This window comes from Rhodnius prolixus, unplaced genomic scaffold (assembly GCF_049639745.1).
Source record: "Rhodnius prolixus isolate KJV_2025 unplaced genomic scaffold, Rpr scaffold_1, whole genome shotgun sequence".
NCBI lineage: Eukaryota > Metazoa > Arthropoda > Insecta > Hemiptera > Reduviidae > Rhodnius > Rhodnius prolixus.
The window spans coordinates 14,159,574-14,176,987 of NW_027411581.1; the positions used below are offsets into that span (position 1 = coordinate 14,159,574).

Sequence of the window (17,414 nt, forward strand, 5' to 3'; positions counted from 1 at the left end):
ATATATCAAGAGCATTTAGTGGGAACAATAACACATAACTGAATAAAAGAAATTGGTTACGAAAAAAGAACCACAAATTAAGATGGCCGCTGACATATTTATTAAATTATATGATGTGAAATAATTCAAAAACTATTTGTGTTAGCAGATCTAATAATTATGAAGGCATAGGACTGTTGAAAGACTGGACGACTGCCATTCTGACATCGTTATACTATTATACAACACTTACTAACAACGCTGGCTAATATACCTAACTGAAATAGAACTAGTGTTAATAATTTTTCCGTTAAAGTAGACATCTTTGTAAGGGAGTTAGTTCAGTGTAGCAATAATAAGCTAGTTCCGGGAGTTGACAGATAACAAAAAACTTGTTCTTACTTTAGAAAATTATTACGAGATTTTCTTGAATCTTGGGGAAACCTCGTCTTCGGCCAGTTAGAGATAAATGATGACAGATAATCATCATAAGTCATTTTTTTTCTGATGCTTGGATAATATTAATTTAAACAGCACAAGATTAAAAGAGTAAAGTTAGAAGTCACAGGAAATTGATTTACCATGGCGGTTATAAAAGGAAGTTTGGGTTTATTATCGGCAACTGGTCTGCATGTTGCAGAACTGTTCACTATCTATAAGGCACAAAGTACTATGGGAGGAATTCGGAGTAAAATTGCGCTATGTTCAGATTCTATAAGATCATTATTATCCATTGAAAATATTCAATCATCCAAGCCATACACTTAACTCCCTAAATTGAAAACGGAAGTAATAAATGTATCATTCATATGGATGGATACCTGGTAATTCTGGGATCTAAAGCAACATTGGCGCCGATTTAGCCGTAAAAGAAGCCAATACCATGACAGCGACGATAGTAAGAACCATGACAGTCAATAAAAGTCGTATGGTAAAAGAGCAAGTAAAGCATAGCTAGCAGCGCGAGTGGACATTTACAACAAAACAACAAACTCAGAGCTATTAAAGATACTGCACAGGCCCTGGGGCTCATCATGCAGATCCTTGAGGAGTGAGGAGGTTGTAGTGGCTAGGCTACGAATTGGTCATACGCGGCTAACAGTGATCTCATTTCGTTGTGCAGTACCTGCAACAACTGTCTGTTCATGCAGTAGTTCATTACTGAATGTCCCTTTTATGAGAGTCAGTCCCTTTTATGCCAGTTTTTAAAAGAAATAAATGTATTTTAACATATATCTCTTTAACAAAAACTTACAGTTTAAAATGTTAAGTATAAGGGTTGATTAAACGCCAAAAGGTACACAAATCAGCAAGTACCCAACATTTCATTAATACTTCATTAATATTTAAGTAATTCTACTGCATTAATTTTCATTAATATTTTTTTGAATTTATTAGATGTTTCACAGACCCTTATGCTGGCCATTTTAATCTACAAAATATTTGTTCAAGTAGAACACCATTTAACTTAGATTGACTGTAATATCTAATCAACAAACTATTAATCACAGGTTAAAAAAAAAAACTTTATTAAAAAAAAAAAAAAAAATATGAGGCTAGAAAATTCAAAAACTTTTTTAAAAAAATGCTTACACCAACATTCATCAATGATTTCATTTATTTATTTTTATTTTTAAATAAAAATCGTCGGTTTAAGTTCATTCTTCGATTAAAGCAATTGTTATTTTATGAAGTAGTCAAACGTTTATAATAATAGGTAATAATTAATCTGGCTTTATAGAAAATAATATAGTTTTTTTCAATTACATTCTCAATCTAGGTCTTCCCACAGTATTATATATTTGGAATATAAGATAAATAAGATATGCATATTTTTATGACAGCTAACATAATTATTCCAGTATTTTACTATAAGTAAAATTAGAGGGACTACATTAAATTACAATTGAGAAATGAATAATTATTGTTGAATAATTTACTTGATATTACCTACGCGTTATTTGTGCTCACAAATACTTCGGAAAGACGAATTCTAGACTGAAATATTGTTTTAAATCCGTGATTCAAATTTAAATAGTAGCCGACTCTACTTAGTCTTTTTCTACTTTAACGTGCATGTACATACTCGTACATACATGTGACTACTCAGAATAAATAGCATAATAAAGATAAATCAGAAGAATAATTTGGAATAAAGCTAAAATAAAGTACCTATTTAATTATGAAGATATAATATACATTTTATCATAATTAGAACAAAAAAATAAAATATTATGAATGAACAAAGGGAAGGGATTAGCTATGCGGTTAGCGTATTGGATTCCCACGTGGAGGTTCCGGGTTCGAATCCAGCTGCAGACCCTTAGATTTTCTCTTTCTAAGAGCTTCTTACAGCTCACTGTCCGGGTGATGGACAGTGTTGTCTGTAACGAGAGAACACTGTCCGGAGGCCGGCAGTGCACTGAAAAAAGCTCCGGGCGCCAATAACCTTAGATGTTGAAGCGATTTAAATCATAAAAAAAAAGAAAAAGAAAATGAATGAACTGGCCAGCATAAGGGTCTGTGAAACATCTAATAAATTCAAAAAAATATTAATGAAAATTAATGCAGTAGAATTACTTAAATATTAATGAAGTATTAATGAAATGTTGGGTACTTGCTGATTTGTGTACCTTTTGGCGTTTAATCAACCCTTATACTTAACATTTTAAACTGTAAGTTTTTGTTAAAGAGATTTTTGTACCTTTTGGATAGATTTTCCTTTTTGTATGTTCTTCAAAGTTACATATCTGCTTTACAGATTTTATTAAAATTGGGAATAATAAATTTTAATTGTATCATTATAACCTGAAAAGGTGTTAAGTCGGAGTTACTACCACTGGAGAGATCTTTTTAAAGAATGATTATAGTTGCGGTCCCCAAACCATCCTCAATAACAATTTTTTTGAGAAAGCGTTTTGAATAAAATAGGAAGGTATTTGTACGTAAATAGCAAAATTAAACTGCGATTTCAGTTCTTCCCTTTAAGAGAAGTAAGAAAAATAAACTGCGATTACAGTACTTCTCCCTAAAAGGCAAAGAGGCAAAGATTTTGAATCGAACGACAATTCATTCATGTAAATCGGTTCACTCATTGATAATTTTAACGATTGCAGTACTTCCTCTTAGTACGTGTAAGAGCATGATGGCACTTCACAGCCACGTAGAGGAGCTTTGATCACTTCTTCATGCTAAATTTTATCAAAATCGGACTAAGCGTTATAGAAATATTGGTAATAATAGTTTTAGAAAGGGCCTTACCTGGGTGGGGCAAACTCCCCTCCTTATGAGGCACAGCGTCGAGACTTTTAAAGAGCAAATCTGTACAAAATTTCGATTCGAATGACACTTCATTCATGAAAATCGGTTCACGTTTCGATAATTTGAAACAATTGCTATACTTCCCCTTTACAAGTGTAAGAGCAGATCGTCGTTTTAATGTTACGTAGGGGAGCCCTAACCCTGTCATCCTACCAAATTTTATCAAAATCGGGCTAAGATTTACAGAGTAATTAATGATAATAATTTTGGAGGGGGCCTTACATAAAAGGGGCTAACTCCTCTCCCATTCCATGTACAGCGTCGAGACCCCCAAAAGGCACATCTACATAAAATTCCGAATCGAATGATACCTCATTCATGAAAATCGGTTCACGCGTTTAGGCGCTACGTTGTTTACAAAAAAGGTAACAACAACAACAACAACAACAACAAGAACAATTTTTGAAAATGCCGTTTTTGCTCATTTTCAGCATCTTTTTTCTCAAAATCTATCAAATCTAGGTTGTTGCAAAAAAATTACAGTCATAAAAGAGGATTTGCCCTATATTATGAAGAAAATTTGGGAATTTTATCTTTTATAGAAAAAGAGAAAAAAATTGTCAAAGTTGGGTGTTTTTCAACGTTACGCTTTTTCGTGCAGTTTTTGATGATCAACCCTTATACAACTGTCCTACCGGACAGTTTTAATAAGACTGAAAATAGTATATTGCACTATCCTTGTTTTTTAAGCTCGAGAGTCTGAGCTGGAATTGACACCCTGACATTTAAGTGAAGTAATAAGGAAGGTTCCTTGCTCAAAATAATAATAATAATAATAATAATAATAATAAGAATAAGAATAATATAATAATAATAATTATAAGGGAAGGGTTTATCTATGCAGTTAGCGTATTGGATTCCCAGTTGCTGTCCCTTAGATTTTCTCTTCCTAGGAGCTTCTTACAGCTCATAGTCCGGTGATGGACAGTGTTGTTTGTAACGAGAGTACACTGTCCAGAGGCCGACAGTGCACTGTAAAAAGCTCCGGGCGCCAATAACCTTAGATGTTGACGCGCCTTAAATCATTAAATAATAATAATAATAATAAGAAGAAGAAGAAGAATAATAAGAATAAGAATAGTAATAATAAATAAAATAAATTAATACAAGTTCTTTTTTTTATTTATTTAAGGCGCGTCAAATCTGTGGTCATTGGGGTCCGGAGCTTTTTTTTCAGTGACCTTCCGGTTTCCGGACAGTGTTACCTAGTTACAGACAACATTGGACAGTGAGCTGTAAAGGAGCACCAAAGAGGAGAAAATCTAAGGGCCATCAGCTGGATTCGAAACCAGAGAAAGTTGAGTTAACGTTTCACACCAAATTTAATCGTATTTAGTTTACCTCTAAACACTTTCCTTTGAAGGACTTAATTTCAAAAAATAATAGTGGATCGCTAAAATAGTGAGGTAGCCTCAAACCCGGGCAACTGTCCTGCAGCGTAGAATAGATGTACCTAGGACACCCTAGGGACTACACCTGACCAGGCTATGGTACGACAGGCCAATTCTATGTGTGCATGGAAAAAACAATCTTACTATCAAAATAAAACTCCCAAATTTAGGCTAAAAATAGGTAATTTGAAAACTTTAGATTCGGTTTCTTCAGTTCCCTTTTAGCCCCATTCTTTCCAGTACGTGCATACGTACGCACTGGATGTATATATAAATATCTCTGGAGATTCTAAGTGTGTAACTAAATGCAACAGCAATTAAGAACAAAGTGAATTGTAGGTAACATATTTAACTCAAACCACAAACGCTAATGGAGTTGGAGAAGAAACGTTCTACAATTCTTTTAATAGAAAACATCTTGCTGCAAATAAAGAGGACTGGCTTCCTGAAAACTTCACTGTTATTGTAAGAAACAAAAGCGCTCCAAGTACTTTGACTAACATTTAACAGTTTAAATTAATAAATAATATATTTGTTGTCTATTTTCTAATTTTGGAGATGGGTCTCTTACTAGAACAATCGATATAACATAGATTGTCAATATCTAAATCTAAATACAGAACTTGTAACTTTTTGGGGAAGGAGAATTCTATTGCTTTTATTGGCGGAGCTCCCACCTAATTCCGCTGGTATTATTTTACTGTTTTCAAGATTTAAGGTTAAAATAATCACTTCTTTAATAAAACCTTCTTGTAGTATTGACTTTAAGCATTTCTTGGTTCTGAATGTTCTGAACTAATTTTGTTCTACTTCTAGCCTGGAGAAACTGATTTAAACAGTTGAAAATGTGATTTGGTCCGTAGTGTTGGATAACATCTTTAATTTTAGCCCACAGAGTACGCATTTTTGTTGTATCCCAGACCGGTTTCGGACGTTTATTCATTATCAGAAGTAAATTAATCTGTTTGGTGTAGAGATTTCGAATTCACTGCTACAGGTATAACCGAGTTAGCAAGTGTAGTACTAGACAGTTAAATAGGTGAAGGCTAAATATCTACACCAAAATTATTGTACCCACTAATGGTAGATGAAATCCTGAAACCGATCAGAGATGCGCGCTATGATGATTAAAATTAACATTTATACGAAGATTGATAAATAAATTAAGGCTGAGAATTGTAGTAAGATTTCATAGACCTAATAGTATATACGAGTATAATAGTAAGAATAATAGACCTAAGAGTGTTCGCACATCTGAATTTTACAAACGATCAAAACCTATTTCGGCCACTTAAAATTAAATAAAAGAAAATAAAATAGATAATGCAATAAAAAGCCAAATTAAAAGTGTTGTAAAATTTGATGTTGCTGTTAATTATAGAGCAAAAGCTCAGATACACAAGAGATATGTATGAGGTCTGTCCGAATTAGAGGGCAGTTCTTCCGAGTCTTCGGCACCCGGTAGCGTGTGTGGTCAGGCAGGTCTTTCTCAGAAGCTAGCGAGGATCCAAAAAAAAAAAGAGACCGAGCGCTTCAGCGAGGTGTGTCCGCGCAATAAACGAAACAAACGTTGCAATTCTATTGGTTTGTTTTTCTAGACAACTGTTTTTATTACGGCTTGGCTAGTCGTAAAAGTATTGTAGAAGCGATAAAGGTTATTTTCTACCTGTTCAGCTCAATAAAGTTAGTTACTATTTCATTAAACAAATACAGCACTTAATTTTTAATTCTTCAAATTTGTTACTTTAGAATTTTTTTTTTTTTTTGTGGCGCATCGACTACTGCGGTCATTAGCGCCCCAGATCATTCAAGCTTCTCCCTTTCTGTGACCACTCGAGCTGGATTTATTTTTATTTTTAAATGTGAAGCCTCCTGAGAAACAACGTGGGTTTATTTTGGTCAAAACACTTATGTTCTCTGCATTTCTATTGTTAGAGATTTCTTTCATTAATTTTAGAAAATAGGTGTCGTTCTTTCTTGCTTCTGACTGGCCATCTTATGTGATAATGAACAAATTCCCTACGTTGTTAATACCCTTAAACGTGAAGCACACATAAAAAAGAATTGCACTCTCATATTGAAAGTATGTATGACACCAATTTCAGAAATTGACTAAAAAAAGTCTTTGAAAAATACAGAGAAGATAAGGCCTTTTTTTTTTGACCAAAATAAACCCGTGTTAACCCCACAGGAGCGCTTCGCCTTTTCAAAAGGAGCTGAAGGATAACATTCAACACGGCAGGAGAGGAGATTTGCGCGTGTGCAGAAAGTTGAAACGTCACACAACTTTTCCTAACATCAAGAAACTCCAAATTTAAAAAATAATTTCCTCTAATCTGCGACTGACACTTCTCAAGATACTAGAATCGCGTATCCTTTCATGAGATATCTTCCCTAACTCGAGTTTATCAAAAAACCGTCTGCTGAAACTCCTTTAGCTCTCTAGATTGTCATCCTAACCAACTTGGCCGCGAAATAGCCATCTAAGATCCTTTCATAAAGAATTTAAAATATCCTTCTCTTTGATTGGCAGGTTTCTCTCCCTCTTTTTTCCCCTGCGTTTAGAATCCTTGTCCCATCTTAAACTTCCCTGAATTATGAAAGAAGATTACAATGTTCATACTCTAGAACGGTTTATGTAAGATATGTAATATATGCAAATCAAGATACGTCTAATTATTCGTCAAAAACTGAGTTTACGCTAAAAAATAATTTGTTAAAAAACTAATTAAAGCAATTTTCGCATTTTTCTAAAAATATTTTGAATAAGCTCAGCCAAATCAAAAGAAAACTAGGTACTTCAAACTAATTATTTCATCGCTAAAATAGAATATTTTCAGTTATAAGCGGTCAAAATTCTAAAAACCGGTAAAATGCCACATAAAATTGATCCTTGTAGCCGAGGTTAAATGTATATTTCTCTTATCTTATCACTTACCTAATTATAATTATGGCGAACAAATTGTTGAACAAAAATAATTATACTGTTAATTGTGATTAAAATAGTATTTAAGCTATTTAAAGGAAATGGTAGGAACTATTGTCGTGAGAACATAAAAATCTTAGGCAGTTAACTGGTATTTTTCTGTTGAAAGATTTTGAACCAAATAACACAATGAGAACTTCTTGAATTATCAAATTTGAACTTTCCACTTTCTCTGATTTTTGTATAGTGCTGAATATACACACAAAAATTTGCAAAAATCAATTTTGCACACTTACTTATCCAAAACATATTGGATAAGTACATTAGGTGTAAGTTAAAAAAATATGTAACAATAACTTTAAAAAATTGCACCCTGTCCTAAAAAGGGAGAAAATACACAAGATGTTTACCCAGCTGCCGAGCGCAAGACTCGGAGAGTTAGGTGACAGCAACTAGAGGCTGCGGCCCATCCGGTTACCATTACAGAAGACTAGTTGTTTTCGGCCAAAAAGCATTCCACTATTACGCTTTGTTAAGTGTAAAGATAAATCTGATACAAATAACTGTGGCTGGTAAACCGAAAGGAAGTATAGCCAAGGCACAGGCTAAATGGAGGTACTTTATTTCCGTCCTGTACGTTCTATTAGAGGACCATTCATATTCCTGGGTGGTGTACGTCCTGAGTATCGCTCAGACTCTTGGTAGTCAGAGCTAGTAGAACACTAACCTTCCTCCACAACCATAAACAACCCATAACAGCCCAAATCGTTTTCACTTACAAATACTACGATGTTCGCTGTACAATATTTCGGCCGTTTTTATACTTTCTAGCCCTGCTTCTCCGTTGTAAAAAACATCATTAAACATTTTTTGCAGTCTCTGAGAGGACGTAGTGCGGTCCTATCAAATAATTGAACATGAGGTCTCCTGTATACGAAATACGATCTTCATTAATTTTTTTTAATTAGTTAACTGAAGGAAGTGATTAGTTCAGTGGTTAGCATTTTGAATTCCCATGAGTAGATCCCGGTTTCAAATCCAGCAGCTGGCCCTTAGATTTTCTCTGGCTAAAAGCTTCTTACTGCTAAATGTCCAGTGATGGCCAGTGTTATTTGTAATGAGAGAATACAGTCCGGAGGCAGGTAGTGCACTGAACAAAACTCGGGGCGCTAACAACCTCAAATGGTGAATTAAATTAAGAAAATCTCATAAAAGTGACAAATCTATTCAGCAAAAGTTAATCTGGCTATAAAACAAAACAAAACATTGCTATCGCTAAACAACAGTCGGGTCTCCTAGTCAGAGGGACAAACAAACGGAAATTTGAGATACTTTCTAATTACAGACTCCCAAAATTGGACGCAACATTTTACGACAAATTTTTAAACTATTTTATTTTTCTTTAAATATCCCACAAACCGTTTTTTTGTTTAAATATTTATTTCAGGCTGAAATAATTTACCAGTGACTTATTTGATCAAGTTAATTCCATAACTACAACAAGATCTGACTAATAACTTACAAAGAAATGTTCTATCCAAAAGGTTTACTTTGAATTGAGACATCCTCTTTCAGTCCAACTTCAGTTTACGTTTTCAGAGTAATTAATTTATTTGGCAGAGTTATTTTAATTCTCTTCACTTACCTGAAACAAAGAGACAAAATGTGGATTAATACACTATAAAATTAATATGTTAATTATAGATCTATTTAGGGAGCTAATAACTTCAAACTTTTCATTCATACAAAAGAATATACATATATAAATGTAAAATTTATATACAGGGTGTTCATTTTAAGACGGTTCAAATGCATTTCATGCTTAAACGGTTAATCTGAGCAAAAAATGGTAGAGGAAAAATTTGTTGCCCGTCACCTCTAGTTTCAGAATATGTGACTTGATTTTAGATTCCTGCCCGCATACGCGGCTGACGCGCGACCAAAAGTGAGGGTTCGCAGTTGATCCCCAAATGGGATATTCATATACACAGTTTTAAAGCTCTTTGATAACAAGTTAAAAAATTGAAATATGATTAAAAAATATCTTTAATTTTAAAGATATCGAATTGCGGTTTCCGGTATCTTTCATAACTTTTTATACTCTTTAAAACTGTGTATATGAAAATGGGGATCAACTGCGAACCCTCACTTTTGGTCGCGCGTCAGCCGCGTATGCGGGCAGTAATCTAAAATCAAGTCACATATTCTGAAACTAGAGGTGACAGGCAACAAATTTTTCCTCTACCATTTTTTGCTCAGATTAACCGTTTAAGCATGAAATGCATTTGAACCGTCTTAAAATGAACACCCTGTATAATACATAATGATTAATAATAAATTCATTTTATATAAACGAACACATTTCAATGTACGAGTATGACCATTATAAACTTCTTACATAGTTGAGGGACGTTTAGGGCATAAAAAGGAGATAATCTGAAGGAAAAAATGGAGAAAAACAACCTGCCAGCTGGTGAGAAGTTAAGTTCTTTTGCGTCTATTGGAAATGGAATGAACATATGGCTGGTTATTTCGCGGACGAATGAGTTAATCTAGAGATGTAAAAAGCTATTAGATGTTTTTTTTCATGTACTGGGATTAGGGAAGATATCTCCTGGTAGGAGTCCACTTTAATATCTCGTTGAGAGCCATAGGAATTTATTCTGAGTTTCTTGATACTTGATGTAATCAAAAGCTATGAACTGTGTAATATTTGTTAAGAATTAAAGATTTTTCAATTATTCGGAGTTCGAAGAACATTTACGAAGAGTGTTCGTGCCAGATATATATATATTTTTTTTTTTTTTAATTCTTAATGATGTAAAATCAAAATTAAACTGAGCTAGGACTAAGAATGAAATGGAAGTTGTTTGCTAATAAATTAGTGAACCAGTATGAGGGCGAAACTGCGGTCAAACCGGTTGCTTTAACCAACTATACATTAAGACGGAAGTCGAACTACTCGCCTAATTATTGTGATCGACAAGTTCATTTAAAGACTATGATCAGATTAGCGACTATGTCAATTTCCGTTTTTTTTTATTTTTTTTTATTCTCTAGGTTTCTGTTAGTTCGTTAGTGGGTGTTTTTCCAAACAATAATTGTTTAGCCCTGATTACTGCTGTTGTTGTGTGTTTAACGGACGCAGAAAGAGTGGCGCTTAATAAGAGACGTTAAAAATAATTAAAAGAGAGAGAAAGTATTGTAAGATTTATGAGAAAGCATTGTGTTTATAGAGTTGTAAATTTCCACTAAACTAACTCCAAATGAAATCAGATGACATGATCAGTAGAACGGACGCTGTTCTAACTAAAGAAAGAATACTTCATAAGAGGATTTATTAGTTACGTGAAGTTGACATATGTGTCGTTTGTAACACCTGTTTTACATAACAACTTACCTGTGTCATTAGTTAACTCTTTCTTTATGTCAACTGCTAAGTTAAGCCTTTACTGGTTCAATCTGGTTAAAATTCTGGTTAAATCAATTAATTTTCAACTTTATTATTATTTGGTTATTATTATATTATATATATATTATTATTCCCGAGAATAATAATGTTATTTATTGCATCTAATAATTTATTTTATTTATATTCAAGAATTTTTAATTTAATTTTTAAAATACGCTTAATATTACTTAAAGACGAAGAGATAAGCTCAATGTTCGTAGGACATTCAGGATAGGGGTTAGAGACCAGAGCGCTAACCTCTTCCTGAGAGCCCCTGTCCGATGATGGATGTGTTACCGGTAAATAAAGAAATATTACCAGAACCCGCTAGTGCGTGGAAGAAATCCATCCTAAAAAACAAATTGTCCTTCCGGGAGAAGAATTTTTTGAGCGCTAATGTTGGTATCCCTGGAACGACCAAATCAAAATATAAAGTTATCAGCTTCCTGTGACTTGTCTATTTTTGAGAAATTTTTGCTTACACAAAGATCATTTTTTGAAACTCAGAAGGCCGGTCAAAACTCAACATCCGAAAATTGACATAATCGCAGTGTTTATTCATCTAAGAAAAAGCAGAGTAATTAAGGTTGCATATCTTATGCACGAGATAAAAAGCAAGGTAAGAACAGCATCCAGAAACGGCATGAATTTCTTCAAACCAACCATTTTATTCTTATTTTTTTAAACTATTCAATGTGAAATTAATAGAGAGTTTTAGATTTCTACTTCTTGACATTCTACAACAAAATCAGGCTGCGAACAAGCTGCTAAGTGGTTGACGTAACCAGAGCTTCCTTTCGACAGAGAAAGCGACACTAAACATCCTCCAACAATGCATCAAAGGCGCGGACATCTGCCAACGTTCAATTGCCCCACAAGGAGGGGCCATTTTATTTATTTTTTTCCCCCCTCCACACTAATTTTTAATGCAAACTTTCAACTCAGATTTCCCGTAATTTGGTATATTCTTTGGAAACAGCAGTTGGTAACATAAGAATATACATTGTGGTGTTCATGTAAGAAGCAGAATGGAGGTACATGCAAAACATGCCGATCAAATTACACAGAGCTTAACAATAATAAAAGTCATTAGAAAAAAAATAAATTCTTAACGGTCACAAATAAGCATTGTAAGCCGTTTGAATAGACGCCCATTCATGCGGTGTTTACAGAATCTACGATCTATTCATCTTTCTTATTTTAAGTAGTTATTTTGGGGAATATTTCAAGTTTATTTTCACTGATTACTATTATTACAGCAAGCAAAAGTTTTCCCTTGGGGGGTCATATTAGCCTCAGGGCCCTTGTAGTCCCAGCGAGTATCCCTGTTTAAATAACCTTCACTGAACATCCGTATAAAGCCATATTACGCTTGCATTTTCTCTGCAATTGCAATTAGGTGCATTTAGAAACTCTTATCCGATTCCCCAAATAGAGTCTTCACCGGAAAGACACATTTTTTGGCTCCCAACGTCAAGAGAATAGAAACTTTATATTTCGATCAGCGGATCTGACTTAGCCAATCATACTCACTCAACCGGAAGTACTGGATTTTTCACTTTTTCTTAAACATTTTCTGGAAAATGATTTTCATACGATTTTTATTTAAACTATGTTCACAACTTAGCAATCAATCAAAGTACTCAGAGTAGACTTCAACTATTATTTGAATATACCTATAAAGGACACTTCAAGGCTTCCCTCTAAGGTATCTCTTACCTCGAGAGAATAATTCAAAAAGTCAAGTTACTATAAGAACGCAAAAACTTAGTATATAATTTTGGTTTTGTTATGCTAAGCTTTCGTCTTAATACTCTGCAATCGAAAGCAATAATTTACAAGATCATTAAAATATATTTACCTATCAATAAAATCACAACACATTTATTTTGAACATATTCAACTTATAAGAAAACTTGAAAAACGAAATAATCGATTTAATAAAGTGGTTTCCGGTTGACTAATTTTCTTCAAATGTATACTTTTTGTTTCAAATTTAATCCTAATTAGTGTTTAACAGGAAGTAAGTCCATATATTACAGCGAACTGGCATTCTACCGGACTGATCCACCACCCCCTCTCCCAAAAGTACCCTTAATCAAAGTATTACAGAAAAATGTTTCCTATAAAAGTTATAGAACTATTTGCGAGCTATAATTATACCAAGTTTATAGAAAATCCATGGAGTGGTTTTTGATAAAAAGTTAAAAAAGTGAAAAATCTATTCAGTAAAGTGGTACTTCCGGTGCACCTATTTTGACCAAAAATTTACTATCGCTTCCTCTGGTGGTACTTGAACGAAATATCAAATTTGAACTTTCTGCGACTTCCCGTTCCTGAGATATAGTGGATAAACTCACTGCAGAGCAGTAAAGTCAGTCCAAACCTATGCCATCAAGGCACGTTGGGTTAGACAGAGCAAAATTCTAGGAATTACTGGATCTGTAACCCAACGTGCCTTAGCCGTGATTTTTAATATCACTTTTCTCTCTCTTCTCTCTGACTAGCCGAATGCGATCGGTTTTCTTCGGCAAATCTCGGCTCTATTAACCATTTATTAACTTTATTTCTAATTTAACATTTAACCTCTAACTGGCACACTCACACGACTTTTTTTTTAATACGTCCGGTTTTATTGTAAACTAGAATTTTTTACCGGAAGTGGCTACTTTAAACTACACAATACATTCTAATGGAACTATTTTTTAAAAATCTATTGAGCACACTCACACGACTTTCTCTTACCACTACCTATTTAGTTGGGTTTTCTTGACAACTAGAATTCTTACCGGAAGTGGCTGCTTTAAACTACACAATACATTCTAATGGAACTATTTTTTAAAAATCTATTGAGCACACTCACACGACTTTCTCTTACCACTACCTATTTAGTTGGGTTTTCTTGACAACTAGAATTCTTACCGGAAGTGACTACTTTAAACTACACAATACATTCTAATGGAACTATTTTTGAGAAATCTATTGAGCACACTCACACGACTTTCTCTTAACGCAAAGTTATTTGCAATTAAATTCGTAACGTGTAATAAAAATTATGTTTCAATTTATCAAATGACAATTTGTTTTCGTTTTTTTGTAAAAAAAATAAAATAAAATAAAAGAAGAAGATGATCCTAAGGGTCAAATGGTTTCTTTGATCCGACTTATTAACTAAATTAATAATAAAACAAAATACGAATAAAAATAAAAGTTATAATAACAAATAAATAATTAAAATTTAGACATCTGTTATCTTGAGAACGATAAAAAATGAGAATTGTAAAAAAAAAGGAAGATGTAATAGTTAAAGATTGATTATCAGCAGGCATCTTGTGGGGAGAGGCAGTGGGAGGGATTTAGACTCTATTTCATGTGAAACTGGTGGCCCGAGGAGGAAGATATCGGCGCGAAGTGAAGATCAAACACAGGTATCCCGGCGCCTCGTCTAATAGTCCGTACTTAGCCCGCTGTTACATCCGCGCGCAACAGAACAACTTTCATGTCCTATTATTCCTGGAACTAATCGAAACGATTAGGTTCTTTCACGCTGGCTGGTAATAGCCAATTAATTAACCAGTTAGGTCTTCTTCAAGAAATGATGTGTATATTGTAGAGGAGGTAATTGCTTAATCTTGGTGCAAGGTGTTAAAGTAGGAAGAAGTTTTCTAAGTAGATTTTTCATCAAAATTTCTTCTTTTTTTGTAACATCTTTCTGAGAAAAAACATTTTGGCTTTATCTTTGAGGATAGCAATCAAATACTAAAATATTATTATTAGGCCGACCCATATATTAAGAAATAGATCGTTTTTAGGCAAAAAGATAAAACAGGTCTTATTTTAATTCACTTTGAGCGGAAAATAATCATCTTTATGGTCAACAAAATTGTATTTACGTCTCTATTATTTGGGCACCCTCTTCTGAAGATGTTCAGTAACAAAAATAAAGAAAATGTTTCGGGTAGACATTGACCTTGAAGGTGAACATTTTATTCCAATTTATGCAAATTAAATTGAAGCAGCTAAAATAATATAGCTTTCTTTATCGCTCATAAATCAGTTTTTTATGCATATATATATTTCAGATATTTAAGGTAGACTTGTGAGAAAAAAAAATCAGTGCTAGCTAAGTGGTTGACCAATAAAATGGAGATATAAACATTGGGTCCAATTAGAGAGCTAGGATGACAAATGACCCAAAAGAGCTACGATGATAAATGGTTTCCGACCAAATTATAGCAGTAAAGAGGACGTCTTGTCCTAACCGCAGGAGGGAATGAGGTGCTCTGCGAAAGCCATGTTCCTAATTTGTTAAGATAGTTGAACAAGGCAGTTCTGTGCTGCAACAAGACTTTAAGGGAGTGGCGCCTTACACATGTACTTGGTGAATCGTGGCAGCCGTGGGATTATGGCAGGTCGTCGAAACTGTAAGTCATAATCTTTTTTCATGGAGTACTCTCAACGTAGATTTGGTATTAAGATTCTATTACTTTGGAAGCAGAGTTGGAAAGCTATCAATTAATACAATGCGACTCTAGCGGGTGGAAAGAGGATACCACACATTGGTCATTTACGATGGCCTCCCGCGGTTGAAGTACTTATTATAGATCATTTCTGGATAGTTGGCTTCTAATGGCCTTCAACCCAGCAATCTGTCTCGCCACTTCAAGCCATCTTTCGCTCATACCATGCTGTTGCTAGAACAACCACCATTTCCTGCTGTACATAGAGTTGTTCAGTTTAGGTTCGAGCTGAAGGTTCAACCGAGTCGAGCTTTGGGCTTAACCGAGTTAGGGCTTGAGCCTTCAGAGCTCGAGCCTTATAACCCTCGAAGCTCGAGCCGTTACAAGTTGGAGGCTCACAAACCTGGAGTTGAAAGCTCATAAAGTGCAAGCCTTTTTAAATTCTCAAGGAATGACGAGTAATCAATGAGCAACGAACATTTTAAAAATTGTTGTATTAATTTATACAAAAATATGTTGACAAATTCATTAGCTGCTATAAGTTCATTTTATTTTAAGAAATGCATTTTTTTTAATTAGTACAAATAAAATGCTTCATATAAAAAAAACAAAAAAAAAGCTCTGTGAGGCTTCAGCTCGAGCTCTGACTCGAGCCACCCACTGAGCCCTGAGAGCTCGAGCGCTCAAGGCTCGAACCTTATAGCCTTATAGCTCAGCTCTTGAACAACACTAGCTGTACATCGGCCCTCTAGCTACCTTGGCCGATATTCTTATTTGTGTCCTACAAGCACCCAATTGCGACCCTCTTTATTTGAGATAAAATGGGATAACCGCCACAGTTATTGTTTCTAGATTGCACATGTTTAAGGAGCAGAACTATGAATACTCTAGATCTAGAAACCATTTCTAACCCACCACATTGCTAAATACATAAGTTTTTATTGAGTTAAATTCAACTTAAAATATTATTTTGTCGATAAATTAAAAAAAATATATCAAATACTGAATCTACTCGCCTCCAATACGCTGTTATTATTCAAAACTGCACTATATACACTTATACACCTCTAGGCTATATGTATAATATTATAAATATCAACGATTGCCGAGTTTAGTTACCAGTTTCGCCAAACCGTCAGATAAGGCGAACAGGTGTGTTCAGGTTGAAGTTAACTGAACCAGTTCAGTTATTTTTACACGAAGTGCATCTAACTTTCTGACTTTTTTTTTACGACTGAAATGTTGACCACCAGATTTGAGGCGGTAACATTAAAGAAGTGCAAATATAATTATTTTTTTTAATTAATTATTGGTATTGGTTAAACAAATTACTGTAACCGGTGTTTTTATTATATAAATAATTTTTAGAGGGCAATAACTAGTCATCAATATAAAAAAGAAAAAGAAAAATTTCTTGGGCAGATCATTAGAGAAAAAAAGTATCTATTCATTAGTCACATATACGATTTTAAGAGTACTTTGACCCGAAAATTGATTGATTGAACATGGATCAAACTACAGTCAAATCTTCAATAATTCTTAAAAACTTTCTCACAGAAATAAAATCGTAAAAACTGTAAAATTTTACAAGAAGTGTCCAACTCTGTTTGGATTAGACTGTAACGTCAGAAGCGTCTTCAGTTCTAACAAAGAAGATCAAGTTTTAGCGTTTATGCCATTAGTTGTGTGGAAATTCACAAATTGAGAACTCGTTTTCGAAAACAGGACATGAATTCAATGCTTTCTCATGCAAGGCTTCCTGGAAGTCATTTAATTTTAAAATCGCATATTATTTAACAATTACCCAATTCACACTAATAGTTATTTATTTAACAAGTGTGGAAAGTAGTAGTTTTCCTCACGCGAGGCAGGGTTTGCACGCACGA

General features: G+C 34.0%; 1 protein-coding gene across 8 annotated transcripts in view; it reads right to left on the minus strand.

Annotated features, from left to right (window-relative positions):
• Window positions 1-17,414, minus strand: part of bnl (fibroblast growth factor branchless) — a 222,095-nt gene that overhangs the window by 130,005 nt on the left and 74,676 nt on the right. The window contains exon 2 of one of the 8 annotated variants that reach the window (XM_074130004.1): window positions 9,140-9,262. The exons of the other annotated variants lie outside the window; for them this stretch is intronic. Coding sequence (XP_073986105.1) covers window positions 9,140-9,182 — 43 coding nt within the window. The 5' untranslated portion in view covers window positions 9,183-9,262. The remainder of the gene's footprint in view (window positions 1-9,139; window positions 9,263-17,414) is intronic. 8 annotated transcript variants of the gene reach the window in all.